The following is a 16,500-nucleotide window of genomic DNA, read 5'->3' as shown; positions in this document are numbered from 1 at the left end:
CTAATCAAGACACGGTGAAAGTGCTAAACTTCTCACTCCTAAAGTTACCAGGTTTGGTGCTAGACTTCTAACTGAACCACTGACTGACATTTTTCACATTCTCTGAGGCCTTTATAGTACAAGAGGCTGCAAGGTAAAAAGAAATTGTGGATTCCTTCTGGAAGGGAAAATAGACAGTGAATATTTCTGTTGTATTGTCATGACCATGAGTAAAGCTGCGCACTGCTTAGTCTCACTGTGAGGCTTCATTTGGAGCTGAAAGCTGGTTTTATGACACATAGTATGTACATATAAAAGAACAGTGCATCAGAGTATATATACTGATATTTGTTGATTTTAAGTATGATTCAGATCAGTTTTCTTAAGAGGCTGGGTGCTGTTAGCAGAGCTAGCCCATAGTTTCCAATGAACAGTGCACTGATGATCATCACACTTGCACTCTGCTGTTAACAGAATTCTCAGTGTACATGCCAACAAAACACACTGAGTTTGTACCAGTCTACTGAACTAAAACCATATTTTTGGTGACCGTATAGCTGGACTATTGGCCACTGAGTCTCCTGCTCCGCTTTTCACTGTCTTTGTTCCCCCAAAGCTCTGGTCCTCACGCAGTTTATGTTCCAGCAGCCTTTCCAAAGGCAGTCCTAGGGAAAAGGTCCCATGTCCTGGGGATAGGAGGGGTGGTATCACCCATTCTGCCCTCCACTGAAAGTCACGGCTCAGAGGCATCACTGCCCATGGTGATAGCTCAACACTTAACACCAGGCTGGGGTATTCCAGCACCATAGGTTTCCCCTGGACCAAGTATTTCAGTGAAATTAGCCAGGGCATGGGATGATGATGTTTGTGCCAATTTTATGCTTTTATGTTGGCTTTATATTGGCTCTGGCAGGAAAGACGTTATCTGACCTGGCAGAAAGTGTGAGCTGTAGGGGCAGTGATACCTCATCTGGCATAAAACCTGTCAGTACAAAATTAAGTCATAATTTTTCTTTATTTGAATTGGCAGTGTGAGTTCATTCTGGATCAGCACTTTCATCATGTTGTCTGGCAACATTTCTGACGGAGTATTAACAGCCCTAAAGCAGGATTTACTGAGTTATGGGACCACAAGCTTACTGTTTGAGCTTACTCTGATAAAAAAGCAGGGAGCTACTGGGTGTTGGTTTTTACCAGGTTTCAGAACACTCTTATACAGAGCATTTGTCTAGTTAGGCACAATTTCCTTCCACATGAAAAAAACACTCTCAAAATTCCCATCTAACCGAAAAACCTCACCCCAGTACAGAAAATCCATGGATTAAAGGTTCATGTGTAACTTTTGACACACTCCTCCAAATGAAACCTTTTGTGTAAACAAGAAAAAGAATCCTTTTGTGGTGCAGAAAGTCAACAAGGCATAAATCACTATTTTGTTTGTTCTGTTGCTTGACATGCTGAACAAGAAACCGCCACCAGACTTGTGAAATTCTCCCACTAATCCTACAGGAGTGATTATGTCCAATACTCTTGGGACCATAAAAAAAATGTTTAAACATATTCCACTGGCTAAAATATAGTATTTCCCCAGTTTGTAGTAAGGATGGTGTTATGCACACACTTGAATACTTGAATCAAATGACTTGACAGAACTTCCTACGTTACCCCAGTTTTCCAAAAATGATTTGAAAATAGAGTGGTTTAAAAACGTGATGTCGCTTCCAAAGAGTAGAAGGTATTGGCCAAAAGTTTAGTCTTTCAATACTTCTGTTTGCTAAGGAATGCTTGGAGTAAACAAGCACTCTCTTACCCAGTTTCTGCAAAGCACTTGCCCTTTGTTTCAGACCCAGTACACTCAGCTGAATGAGGTAATGCCTACATCTCCCAGGCCAGGAATGTATTCAGATTGGGCACTGAAACAGGCTAGGAGGATAATACCTGCTCTTTGGTAAACACAGGGTGAACTACAGCTCAGCTTCCACATTGCTGTGCTCAGAGGAAAGAATTATGCCTGCCTGTCTGAACACAAAAAAAAATCACTTTGTTGGCTAAGCAACTCTCAAATAGATGCCCTCAAATTATATATACATATATATGTTTTAAATTTAAGAGTGTCTTGTGACAAAATTGCATTAATTTGAGTCAATTAAACACTATCCTGTCCTCAATACACATAGTTTTAAAATTCACTAATTTAGAAGCAGGTGCTGAAGCAGGTTTCCTGAGGTAGACGCTGAAAGGTCTGATTGAGCTACAGCAATCCTTTAGAAAAGAAAAGAATCCCTCTGCATAGTGATCATGAACACATAGACCTGTTTCACTGAAGAAAGCTCTTCTGCAGTCTGCATCTGACAACATGTTCAGAGTAATTTTCTTTAAACATCAGACAAGCACAATTTTGAGAAGTACATTAAATAGTATTTATTGAGTTTACAATTTCAGGGGCAAAGCTATGATCTGTCCCAGCTATTCACATGCTGTGGCACCGTGCCCTCATGTTCTTTCAGCCGTTCAACAAATGAACATTAACATGGAACATCATCAAGAGGGAGTCTGAAATGAAAAAACCCTATTCGCTCAGTTTTGAAAACAGGAAGCAAATTGAAGTCACATTTTCATTCATAAATACATTTGCCTTCTTGACTAGACATAGCATGTTTTTATGGAACAGACTTGTCCTGATGTTTGGAAGGGTTGATTTGAAATTAAGTAAAACATGGAAAACACTGAGAGCTTTTCCATTTGAGCACAGTGACAGCTGGACAGTTAATGCAGACTTCAGATTGCAAAGAATTCCTCACAAGAGGGAGGGATGCTATCCATTTGGAAAGAGTCCCTCTTTTTGGGAATCCTTTATGTGTCAGACTGATTCCGTGGGTACATACAGTCAACAAAGCCTGCCTGTAAAATCTTATTGGCAGAGGTTGTTCTCATTTTCACCATGGTGTACCTTCTGCATAGTAGAAAAAAAAAAAAAGGCATCACACAATATACATAGATCCATATTTACAGAATAAATGGCAAAAGAGGAAATTAGATACAGTGACATTTATGTCCAGGCATTAACAAACAAGATCCCTTGTGTTGATTCAGGGGTTATTCACAGTTCATTTAAGCAAATCCTTTTCTCTGCACATGGGCTCTCTTGTTTTGCAAATGAGAGCCAGCAGGATATCTCACTGTAAGAAACAGATGCTTGCTCTCCCTTAAACCATCGTCATGACCTTCAGAGAGGCAGGTTGGAATCTCCTAATCTTTTTCTTTAGTGCCTTTGAAGCTTTGATGCGACAGATTTTGGGCACTGGAGGCAGAGACTTGGAAGAGGTCTGGACAGTCCCCGATTGCTTGACAGAACCTTCAGGCCAAATCAGCTCACTTTCATCCCCCTCATCATAGTCAAGGGTGAGGCTGCTACTGTTACTGCTGCCATCTGAATCGCTTTCACTAGACTCGCTGTCCCCGAAACGGTTAGTGGTGAAATCACTGACCTCTCCCTCGCTGGTCTCTGCGATGGTGGAGTGAAAGAGGGATGTGCACTCTGCAGAGTACTCAGAATGGTCTGACTCGCTTTTGGCATAAGCTCCGTGGCGCTGACTTTTGGAGCGAGTCCTCATACTGACAGTGCGCAGGACACCCGCCCTCCTTGCTGGCTGCCTCGGTGCTCCCAGGCCAAAGCTACTAGAGAGGCTGGCCAGCTGGGCCTTGGCAGAGATCTCCACTGTGGACTGCCATTTGCGCTGCTTCTTCTTGTTGGCAGTGTCTACGTCATATAGCGCATTGGCAGAGGCTCTGTAGAGCTCTGGCCTGGATGGCACGGTGGGGAGCCTGACCTGCACAGGGAACAGGCTGGACTCTGAGCATGACCTGCCAGTCACATCACCAGAATGTGAAGGTCTCCGCACGAGGCTTTTTGCTCCATGTGGTCTTTGGGGCTGATTCCACTCAGTAGGCAGCCTGACAGCCCCATGGGACCCTCTCGTCTTCTCCATGCAGAAGGCTTGCCTCCCAGGCCGTAGTACTTTTTCACTGTTCCTCCTCTTTATCTTCACTGCCTTTGTTTTGGAGCTAGCAAATTTGACCCGGACTTGGTGGGATTCTGCAGGGACAAACTGAGCATGAACAAACTCACTCTGTGCCACTCGCTCGTGACCTCTGGCGTTAGCCAATTTGGCATTGCCACATTTTTTGAGAGGCAGCTTTCTGGGTGGGACAGCTTTAGAGTTCCAGGTGCCTGGGCTGGAGTCCTCCTGGCACAGCAGCTCCACACTGCTCTCTGTTGCTTCTGCCAGAGGAGAGCCCCTCGCTGACCTGGCAGGATAATAACTATTCACAGCTGATGGCTCTGCATCAGGCTGAGTGGATGGCTCCTCTTCATTCACACAGTGCATGGTCTCCTGCTGCTTGGCATATTCCCCCTCAGGCACCTCTCTCTGCAGCTTCCCTTCAGCTTTGTTACTTTCTGGAGAACTTGCTTGTTTTTCCAGCTGGCTGCTGCTGCTGTTAATTTTTACTCCACCAGCACTGGGGGTTATAATGAGTCTCTGGTGTATTGTGGCTGGCTGGGTCTTTGTTGAAACCCACTCACTGGCATCAGACCGATTGTTCCCTTTGCATCTTGTCAGCTGCAGTAATTTATTGATGTAACCCCCTGGCTTGGCCTCAGGGGTTGGCCTAGTCCTAATCAAGATGGGACCTGTTGCACTAGGCGTGGGTTTGCTGGGAGGAGCCTGGAGGTCTGTTTCTGGGTATGTCCCCATCAGGGAGAAAAGTGGACTTTGTAAAGCCACTGCATGAAGGGGGCTTGGGTAAGGATACACATCAATGCCATTCTTGGAGACCAAGTCACTCTGGAATTTGGGGTCCACGTCTCCAGTGTGGCATAGAGGCAACATGGATTTGGGATCTGTCTCTTTCTGAAACCTAGTGTCTGCTGGAATGAGTCTTTCCAAGTCACCTACACAGTGGATGAAAATAAATAACCTAATTAAATCACAGACAATTATATTCAAACTGTCTTATGCTAGAAGTGCTATTTCAGAGGGATGTGCTAGCTTTTACTAAAATCAGTATCAGGAATGAAGATAAGAGTTTCAGTCCTCCAAGATCACCGAATTACTTCAAGGCTTTTATTCTCCTGAGCATAATGGATATTAGAATGGCTTTTAATGCCAGTAATAAAACTCGTGCCTCTGCAGGAAATTTAAACTGTGCTACTTTGGTGAAAGTAAATCTGTGCATATAAAAAATGTTCTAGAATGTCACAGATTAATAGGAACTCAAACAACTGAACAAAATGAGGCATTATTTTTATTTCTTAGCAGAGATTAAAAGTGAATCCAAAATCAGAAAGCCTGAAGCTGAATGTCATGTAAAATTATTCAATATAACAGATACAGTTTTGAACACTTTTCCCCCAGGATAGGATAAAGACTTCTCTGGATATATGACTGTAACTCAGAAATTCCTGAAATTTCCAGCATGCAGAACCAATGGTAATTTTTTTTAAGTAGTTAAATTTGAATCCCAGCTTTTACCCCAATGTCTTGATATTGTGTACCTTGGAAAAATCTATAGTACTCAACCAGCTGCTTTAAGAGAACTTAAACAGACCCTAGGTTATAATGTTTCTTAACCTCTTAAATACTGGAAGATGCAGTTGTTTACTCCTTTGCATTTTGCTTTAGTAAAGCATTAGTAAATAGAAGCACTCAATGCACATGGGAGAGCCATTAAAGATTCATGTGTCCCATAGGCTAGAGTGTGATATGATTGTACTTTTCCTAACTCTAAATCCAATGAAAACTCCTAATTGGAGGTCTCATTTCACTTGACAGCAACATTACCAGTCTCCTGTCCCTCTCAAATAAGTAATTTATTTAATTCAATAAAAAAAAATATTCAGACATCTTATTAAAAGTGAGAAAAATCAGGAATGCTACAATTCTGAGGGGAGGGGAGGAGAGTGGGTAAAAATTAACCTTAAGGATGTAGAATATGGTCTAAGGAACCTTTACTGTGACAGAGAAAAAGATCTAAGCGTAACTACTCAGGCAGATGGGAGACTCAGTCCCTGAAGGTGGCATTTATGGCCGCCAATTCAGAACTCTTAATTTCTGCAGTACTGTCAAGGTTGCTTTAAGTTACACTTGACAGCTGCAAATTCCTCTCAAGAGCACTTCCTGTGTGCAGAGAGAACAGGCTGTGTTCTTGTGTGATGCAAGACTGTTCCATTCAGACAAGTCATCCGATAAAGTGCTATGGGGCTGTTTTACCTCTGGTACCAAGAGTACTGCAACCATCTGCAGTTAGCTTGGATTTCTCTGTACAACAGTGCAAACTTCAGTGCCAACAAATCCTTAGCTAACCTTAGCTGCTTCATGCTACCAGAAAACCCACCCATCAAATTCAACCACATATTTCACTTACAGTGACTATTTCTGTCCCATGACAGGAAGCTTTTGAAAGACTTCAAAATTTGCTGTTGTCTGCAGTTTCCTACCTAAGGCACTCACAGACCTGCTACACAAAGGTTGGGATGATAATTTTTCAAACATCTTCATAACGAAAATTCTTTAGGAAATCTTTGGAAACGTCTAATGGTGCTTTCTTGTGCAAACAAACCAGGAAGATATCAAAAGAATGCTGTGCTTGTGGTGTATCAGCAAGCTTTTCACTTGCCACTGAAAGAAAAGGACATTGGTTTGTATCTGCAGTTACCTGTGAGGACAAGCTAAGGAGATGAAAAGAGAAATTTCTTCCCCTCTCTAAATAATGCTTTTCTGAAGTAACATCTTGCCTTACTTCCTGCAATGTGGTCAACTTTGCAAGAACTGTTTCTTCAAGACTACATTCACTACTACCCCACTACTTGTTTCTCACACTGAAGGAAGTAAGAGGTAGATGGTAGTGGAAAAAGGAAGGAAGGAAGGAGGGCTGAAGGTCTGTAGCCTCACTCCTGCACCCATACTTAACATCAGCTATCTCTTTTTATACTAGTCTATCTCCATAGCAAAGAAACCATCAACCTCCTGGGGTGTAAGTGAAATGTTGCAATGCAGGAAAGTTTCTGACTTTTTTTCTCATTTCACAAACAGGTAAATAAAAAAAAATTAAAAAAAGTATCTCAACATCTATTACAATTTGATCTCACGTACTCAACTATTTTTCTATTTCTAAATGCATTTGTCCTTGTATTTCCTATTGTTCAAAAGCATCAGAGTATGGAGACAAGTGAAACTTGAATAGTAAATGCTTTAGCTCTGTGGTTTTGATTAATTCTGACTTTGCATATTGAAGCTGAGTGCTGTATATTGATTACATATTGGGATATTAGGTCCTAAGAGTTATTAACCAGGATTCTGCCCCTCTCTTGAATGAGTATCCAGTTCTGCAGTTGATTACCTGTGGAAACTGGCCTTGGTCGGGACCTGGCAGGAGTCCCAGAAATATCTGTGCTAGCTGTAAGCCGACATCCGTCGCTGTCATAGGTTCCTTGCTGTTGGAAGCTGGTGGTGTGCACAGTAGTTTCATCTGCAGACTTGGGTCGGTAATCAAACACACTGAGCCTTGCTCTTGGGTGCTGAGAGCTGGGCAAGAGACTGGTATGAGATGAGGAGATAGACTCACTGTACACAGAGGTACAAGAATTGGAGAGTGAGCAAGAACCACCGTCACTCAGGTCGTAGAAGCCTGCAGAGTTACAATAAAGAGTAAGATAATTCTCAGTTACAGTAACTAAACATGCTCTGCAGAAGAAACATGCAGAGAATAAAATTTTGATTTGCCATATGCCACAGGCCTAAATTTATGATCATTTATTTGGGTAACTTTAGCAGAGGCATACTCTAATTCAACCACCTTTTATTGGGCTTCTGCATACTTAGGCCCTGAGCCAGCTTGGCACACATATGCACGCTTAGTTCTGAGGGTGGGATGGGGTAAAGTGCAGCGCCATCACGCCCAGCTCTGCACTAGAGAATGTCTTTGGGGACTATGATGTAACTGGTGTAAAACAGGGCCATCTTATGCTGTTGTAACTTGTGCACAGCTTGGATGGGAAAGTAGCGCAAAATTTGCCTGTGATCACAGCTGCCAAGTCCATGACAGTTGGAACAGCTAAGGGTGGAAAATGAGGGGCTATCTTCCCTCTCCAGGTCTTGGGCTCACTGCCAGTTAACTATGGAAATATTAAAAAAGGCTCTGTATAAATTGAAGATAGGTACTTTTATTATTTCTCTCTATACAAAGTGAACACAAAAGAAATCTGGTTCCTTTTGAACTGCGTGTATGTGTCTAAGCACACAACTGCTGAATTTACACACTCAACAGAAACCTGCACTTTCTACGTCCAGTGTAAGTACCTGGCTGCAAATCCATATGCTATAAATAAAAACCAAACAACTCTCCATCTCACTGAAGACTTAAGGCTTTTCAAAATTCTGTTTAAAAAGAAGTATTGCTATAGTCCAAGACTAGGTAACAGAAACTGGTTTTAACAGACATCCTGACTGTTAAAAATCCCCTGCACAGCTTGCTCTGTGATTCAGACCAGAAACCTGAAACTCAATCTCTTCTGTCAATGACAGCTTTAGTCAGCAAACTGGTGGGCTGGTTTTTCTCAGCATCTTTTGATGGAGCTGTTTCATTTTTATGTAAATGAAAACACATTAATTTGGCCAGAGCACTGCAGTGGAGATGATCTTCAAAGCCTTAGTGAGATTCAGGACTCTGGGAATCAGTGCACAGCATTGACATGGATGTTGGTATCCTTTGCTTCTAGTAAGTACTCAGCCACTTTGCCAAGAGTCATTCTCTACTGGACGAGGCGATTAAATAAGAAATCCTTCCATTTGTGTCTAAAATGGCCATTTTAAAATAGAAGACAAAATCCAGAAAAAATACTGTTTGAATAAGCATTCTCCAACTAAATCAACTTTGCAGGAAAATTTCCACCAGCTCTGTGAGTGTGCTCTGTGCCAGAAGACTACTCTCTACCTCAGCCACAGGGCGCTGCTCCTGACCAAACAATACAGAGGATATTGCTAAGCAGTTGACACTGTTCAGTTTTCCTAGCACCACACCCCTGGGAATAAACAATCAAGTGCACATTACCTGAACTGGGCCGGCTATCACTATCCAAGTATTCACTGGAGGTCTTACTGACGTCCAATTTCAGCTCACTTATTCGTTGGTCTAGCTGATCCAGGTGGCTTTTCAAGCCGACATCCTGTCTCCTCAAACGAGACTAATCCACAAGTTGAGGGAAAAAGAAGGAAATGAAGAATAATCACAGTCAGAATCTCTGAGGCAATGCATGAATTCAGGCCATCTGTGCCAGACAGATTCTCCTCTCACAAAGTGTTTTGCTTAACTAGGGACTGTTGCAATTGGTTCTCTGTAAGGAAACTGATATAACAGACAAGTACAAAACACTCTGTTTCTTTGTGTATATTGTCTTCTTCTCAGCTAAACAAGTTTTCATACTGAATACACTTACTTTAACCTTTGGGCTTTTTGTTACATCTATGGCAGGAACTATATCTCTAAAGAGGACCGCAAACTTTTAACTAATTAATACATCAATATATTCCCTGTGTTTTGCCACATACTGCCTCTGAGCAGAGGATAACACAAGCATTAGGGATTGTCTGCATAAACTCCAAGATGCTGCCTGATGAAAAGAAACTGCTCTATGTACAAGTATCTTATTGCCACACAAAGCAAAGGCAGCATGATTTCAGCAAACCCCTTGGCTTTGATGATATGGCTTTATATCTGAAAGTGCACATTGCACAAATTCTGACATTTATTTTGCTGAAAGTTTTCTTGTGTGTCTCGTGGTTAGATATTTCCACACATTTTATGCAAAGAGGAGGTGGCATTTGAGTACTGCTGTGAAAATGACTGCATTTAAAATAACTGTTGTCTCAAGCTTCTGAATAATCCTTCAGAAGCCAGCAACATGATCCTACTGCAATCACTGACCAGGCTGGTCGGAGGTAACAGCTCTTGCTGTTGCTCACCCAATATTTATGTCATCAGCTTGGCAAGGCAGATGGCCAGGTGTTAGGTACCAGCCAAAGAACCACAGTTGGCTTCTGTCACAAACTTCTCACATGGCACTTGGCAAATGATTCAGGCCCAGTCGTTATTTAGGCAGCTTCTAATTATATCACACCTCACCATCCATCCAATAGTACTTTATAGAAAGGTGGTGTCTTGAAGTTGGTTGCAAAGTTGTGCTCACAGCCCTTCAGGGGCTAGGTTTCCACTCAGTAATGGCGAGAAAAACACAGCTAAGATTCATCTTTATGTGTACCTTCCAGATTTAAAAATGCAAGTGACAGTTCTAGGAGCACTTCCAACCCCAAATATGAAAAAAAAAAGTCTAGGTCCCTCGAACTAATAAAGTATCTCTAAAATTAAACAATATCCAGAAAATCAAAACCAGTATGTACACATTTTTTACTTCACTTCCCTTGCATTCAGATTATCCAGATTTTGATACTTCCATTTTTAGGTTTCTCCATATTTATAAATACTAAAAGTTAGGAAAGCTAAGTTCCTAAGGTAATTAAAAATTACTAGAAACTGAGGTTCAAGGAAAAGAGAAAAAAAAGCTGGTGATGCTTCTGTGACGAATAAAAACTTAGTTCTAGCATGCTTTTATAGAGAACTGGAGGAACATGTAAGACACAACAAATAAAGCACCTTTTTGTTAGTTTCACATATCTAGAAAGGTTTAAGCTCAAGAGGTTCATTACTGCATCCTAGGAACACTTATGGTGACTTTCCTTCTTCCACTTCATATACACAAAAAAGAAGGGAAGAACTGGATAATGAAGGAAATATTCTGTTCCATCTGAATGGTGAACGTATGACCTCCTCAGTACTTTCTTATTTCCTTTATGGTGAAAAAGCAAAAACATGTCATGCCATACTTCCTTCAATCCCACCTACCCAGGAAATCACAAAGTTTTGTTTTCATGGCTGGAATTAATTGCTTAATGATTAATGTTTTGCCAGCCAATCCCTCAGTCTGTTGTTTCTGATTAATGACAGAGAGGCCATAAGGCTCTCAGGTATTCAAAGATTATTTATTATACCTCCAGGTTCTGTCTGCGCTTTCACAGCATTTTAACCAACACACGATTTACATCATCGTTTTTAACCCTTTTATAGTGTCTCACACCATTAGGCTTTCATGTTTCCAGCAGACTTCATAGCTTTGATCTTTCAGTTAACTCCTTCTGCACTCCAAGGCAAGAAGCATTCTTCAAACCATTTGGATACCTTTTCCGGTGTGTTTGCTTGAGGTTGTTATTGCTCTAATAACCACACTAGGCAGCAGGCTAACAACAAGCCCTAAACACACTCTAAATTCACAACATGAATTTTACATGAGAGAAAACCTCACAGGTGAAACCACCTATTTGCTTTGGGCGATGCAGCTGTAAAGATTTCTGCACATGGCACAATGCAGGAATAGAACTTCCAATTCAACTTTGTACTATTACTGGCCTACAGCTTTCGGGAGACGAATCTGGGATGTTGTCATGCTAGTCATTTTTCAGAAGGAAGAACATCCTCTGAAAAGTGGGTTCCTTAAAGTCAACATAAATTGACATCCCAAATCGAGACACCAAAAACCACTGATCATACTTGACTACTCAACTATTAATCTCTTCAATTAAAGGAAGGGGTTGGCAGTTTTTGGTTGTAGATTAGCACCTCATAATTTTATTCATCCAACTGTATTTTGGAATGGACAAAAGTTAGCATTAATCTTCCCTGGTTTTGCACATCTAAAATCCGTTCATCCTTGTGTCTTTTTGTAACTGATGGTGTAAAGCAATCAGTTTTGGAGGAAAATTAATCTCATCTATCCCAGATACTTATTCCAGGGAGAGGTGAATTCCTTCTGGAAGCATCTCTTTCTTTCAGTTGACAAAATCTTTAAAGTTAGCCTAATATTTAAAAAAAATATTCCACGGTTTAAGAGATGATTTTTTTTCTATTTATCTAAAGGGAAAAAAACCCAAACCTGTGCAAAATCTGGGGTAACAATGGGGTTTTTTGGTCTTCAGTACAATGTGTCCCTTCTCACATTTTTACATCAAAATCCACTTGAAAGCTTTCAAAACAAAATCATCAGATTCAGATAAACTAGTTTTTAAAATACATTCACTGAGGAAAAAAGCTGAGAAAATACTGGATGCTGGAGTCTTAGATATCCATCTACTCTTAACAGTGAAAGCATCATAAATTTCTTTCTTTGTACTAGGCTGAATTTACATCTCTTCTTTCTCCGTATCACCAGGATGTAGTTTGGCCAACAGACTAGTTTCAGGTAGCGCTGTAGCAGCTGGAGCTGGCTCAAAGCATCTCAGCAACAGACTAGTTTAGCACCTTTAGGATCACTGACAGCATTACTTAGCTTCTCTTTTGCTAAAAAGAGTTGATCCTGCCTGCATCATTGTAACTTGCAGCTGCCAAAAAGAGCTGGCCACCAAAAAGAGCCACTGACTAGGGCAAAAAAAGGATATAAAGTTGGCAAGGTTGCTGCCTACAGCAGACTGCTAGAAAGGCCAGCTGCTGGCTGTCACTGGTACCTGTTGTTGGGGAAGAGATTAGGACATGAAGTGGCATCCACACATGGTCCCTACAGCACTTCCTGCTTGACTCCTTACAGGTACTGCCTGTGCTCTTCTGTTTCTTACCTCAACATTCCAGAAGAAGCCTGGCTTGACTCATTATCTGCCTTGTTCCCATTGCTGAGATGCTTTGAGCCAGCTCCAGCTGATACACCTTCCTCATTTTTCATTGCAAGGACCAAACATTTAATGAATTAAGCAACGACCATGCTAAAGCTCAGGGCTATAGCCCTACTTGAAGATTGGATCAAGATACACTGCAAGGCAAAGCTACGTTTACATTGTTCATGAGTTTTTCAACCTGAAAGATTATAGAGCAGCTATCAAATACTCTGTCATCTATGGGCCAAGAACAACAATGAAGACGTAACACTGAGCAATGCCATGCTTTGAATTTTCTGTTGGTTTTAGTTTTAACTTAATTTCCTGTGATCACAAACAGAATTTTCAAGGGTTTTGATTACAATATGCTGCTCATGAGTCATCAAGAAACAATGTTCAGCCTGTGGTTGCTGAGTTCCTGGATCTGTAGACTACAGATGTGAAAAGCTGTGAAAAGCTTGTTTCCAACTGGTTTATTGTGCTATTGAACAGCTTTGAGATATGCACCTCTACTCAAATACATGTCTGCAATTTGCAGGAGAAAAAACCCAATCAAGGTACCAGGTACACCAGTTTGAAAAGCTTCCTGCAGCCCCAAGTCAGTTGGAAGAGCTTTGTATCACTACTTTAAGCATTTGAACAAATGAATTTTTGCTGAAGAACCTCTCACTGTATTTACTTAGTCGAGAGCCGTCCCCCTCAAGCTTTATTGACACTTCCTTCCCAGGCACCCTCAGAAGATAAGTTTCCCATAATTGCACTGGCACCTACTGGTGACATCCAGCAGTGTGCTGCCTTACTCTTATCCTCTAGACTCTTGTACTTCTAAGGGCAGAAATTAAAGGCCTTTTTTTTCTCTCCTTCCACTTTAATGGCTAATTTCTCGCATGTCTTTGGAATTACTTGTAAGGTGCCAGTAAAGTCCTGACAAGCTAATCTTCTATGTTCTCATTTTATTTGAAAGATACATAAACAAATGAGTAATTAACGCACAGCAGCTGACTTGAAAAAGAACAGTCAGTATGGTCTGAAGTTATTAGGTGTTTCTGTTAACCCAGTGGCCTCAGACAGGCAATAAATGCCTTCAATTCTTTCTTTTAGTTAAAATAAATAAATAATTAAAGAGAGCCATTAGTTAAAATTATCAATGACAAGCAATCAAGTGGCTGGCAGTTCAGTTGCTTTGCAATTTTTACTTTAATCAAGATATGTCTGCTGCTGTGTTTTCACATGTGGTGACTAGGTTTCCCTGAAGGTTAAAGCCAATTTTATTCTGAGATGCTGCCTGATAAAGCTGCCTATGGGGAGCAAATAACCATGCTTTTTTCACACCCGATTGGGAACTGATGGCCAAGCCTTGCACCATTGCAAGGAGGGAAAGGGCTCTGAATTAAGTCTGAGTTTACTGAAGTGTGTAATTGCCCGTACTAAAGATTAAAGCCCTTTACCCTTGGATTGTTGTCTCACCTATGAAACGCTGTGCAAGCGGCCAGTGTAACACTTCAAACACAAGGCCTGGCATTCAGTTATTCCTCTCTTTTGATCACACAAGCCGTGGCAAGAACAAAGTAGTCCTGGCCCACGAACCCCTTCCCAGCAGATTGACTGCCACTGGCACACAACTGCGTGGGCACACTTAGGTGTACACACACGTAACTGTACACACACCCCCTCTCCCACTGTACCAAACCCCTGAGCGCTGTGTCTGTTTCTGCATATCTCCCTGTGTCTTTTGATCTCCTACTCAAACGGCTACCGCAATTAAGAGCTGAGCGCTCACAAGTGTGATACGTGTACTACTGAAGTTAATCATCTCCTACCCCTCGGCTCCGATGAATGAGCAATGCCGGCTAAGTAACAACTTCTCAGCGCTCCTCTTGGCACAGAGCCCTCTACCAACGCTACGCATTTCGCGTCGGTGAATACGCGCTCAGGTGAGCCCCGCCTGAGGACAAGAAGCGACCGTTATAACGGCTGCGACGGGGACGGGCGCGGCCGCCGCAGCTAGCCCCAGCGACCACCCCCCACCCAGGGTTACCGGTCCCGAGGGGTAGCCGGGCGCCAGCGACCCAGTGCAGGCGGCCCGGCGGCGCTCCCCTCCGCCCGCCTTCAGCACCGCGGCCCCGCAGGACTCTCGGAGGCAGGAAACGAGCCGTCCCGTTTCTTACCAGCTGCTCCTTAAGCGCGGTGAGGGTGGCCTCTAGCCGGTGCTCCTTGCTGCGGGCTGACCGCGGCTGCTCTCCTCCGCCCGCCGCCGGCCGCTGCGGCATGGCCAGGGCGGCCCGCACCAGCTCCCGCTGCTTCTCCCGCAGCACCTGGAGCTCCTGGAGACCGGCCAGGGCCGCCTGCAGCCTCTCGCCCACCCGGCCGCGATCCCAGCCGCCCGCCCGCGGGGTGCCCAGCAGCATCGTCAACGCCGAGCTGCCACACTGGCCATGGCACTGGGGCTGCGGGGGAAGAGACGGAGGCGGCGGGGCTGCTCCCACCCCGGACCGTGCCTGCGCCAAGGCCCTCACGCCCCGCTCCGATGCTGGCACCGAAGCGAGTGTAGCGCGGCCGCAGCGGCTCCTGCGGTTTTGGAGGAGAGGTGGGGACGCGGGAGGGAGGGGACGAGGGAGGGAGGAGAGGGAAGAGGGTTGCGGCTCCGGGCAGCGCCGGGGCCACCTCTTGGGGTGGATCAGCGCTGAGAGGAGACAGTGCCCGTGCGCTCCCTCCGCCCCGCGCAGGGGTGGCTCCTCCCGGCCCCGGGGGCAGCCCTCGCCCGGCCCCCGCCCAGGCGGTGAGGAGGGACGGAGCGTTCGCTCTACCTCCCCGGTCCAGCCACCGGACGAGGGGCCCCCGCGCAACGTCGGGGCGAGGGAGCCCGTCCGGGCTAGGAGTGCAGTGAAGGTGCCGCGAAAGACAGACTCGAGCTCGCTGTCGTGCAGCAGCCACCTGCAGATGGAAACGATGCGAAGATAGGGTGCGGTGAGCGCTGACAGGTAGAACGCTTCCCTCGCAAAAGCATGGGGCTTTTAACTCCCTGCCTTCCCCTGTTGCTGGTGTTTGCTGTCAGGCATAGGCACAGTACTGGCATCCCTCACTTGCCCTCCAGAAACCAGCCCAACCAGGATCTAATTGCAGAAGTTCACTTTCATATACCGAATTATTGTCACCTTGGAAGCAATATAAAGACATGTTTTGTGAGGTCAAGGAGTGGCTGCACCCTCTTGAGTCATTTGAAGCGCTAAGGACTTTCTTTAAATAGTACCTGAAGACACAGTTGGTCATGGAAATCCAAGGCTATGGTGCTGTTGCTACCTAGAAATGTGTGTGTTCCCAAGAAAGGCAGCTTCATCTTCTTAGGAGGTAGTGGTTAGCAGGTATCAAAGCAGTCTATAGTGATACGGAGTGGCAGAAGAAGGCCTGATGCCAAGAGTCTGGTGAACACAATGGAGACCATGCTACAGGAGACTAATTTTCTGCTGCCTACACTGAAATAGGAAGCATTGGAATACCACAGATCATGAGATCACTGTGTGCCACTCTCAAGAGATCGAGATAATTTCAGGAAGAGTTTATGGTTTTCTGTGAAGCAGTGAGCACACACACAACCCACGACTGTTCACCTTGTGGCATATCTTTAAAAGCTAGCATACTTTAATTTGAATGCCACTTGACTTTGTGCTGAGATACATGAGTTGGGTGAGTGGGAACTAGTTGCTCTGTCATCTGTTCAAGTACCCTTCATTTGATACCATGTGTGGGTGGCAGTTTCCGCCACTGA

At 43.8% G+C, this 16,500-nt stretch overlaps 1 protein-coding gene across 1 annotated transcript; it reads right to left on the bottom strand.

The window, feature by feature from the left end:
• Positions 1-2,423: 2,423 nt before the first annotated feature.
• Positions 2,424-15,242, bottom strand: DACT2 (dishevelled binding antagonist of beta catenin 2). The gene is made up of 4 exons (XM_061990204.1): positions 14,903-15,242; positions 9,091-9,223; positions 7,381-7,668; positions 2,424-4,933 (listed from the first exon to the last, which is right to left on the bottom strand). Exons 1-4 carry the CDS (start codon positions 15,140-15,142, stop codon positions 3,186-3,188), a joined length of 2,409 nt encoding a protein of 802 aa, XP_061846188.1. The 5' UTR covers positions 15,143-15,242; the 3' UTR covers positions 2,424-3,185.
• Positions 15,243-16,500: the final 1,258 nt, after the last annotated feature.

Source organism: Colius striatus, chromosome 2 (assembly GCF_028858725.1).
Source record: "Colius striatus isolate bColStr4 chromosome 2, bColStr4.1.hap1, whole genome shotgun sequence".
Lineage (NCBI taxonomy): Eukaryota > Metazoa > Chordata > Aves > Coliiformes > Coliidae > Colius > Colius striatus.
Note: the sequence above shows the minus strand (reverse complement) of the source record. Positions and strands in the feature narration are given on the sequence as shown.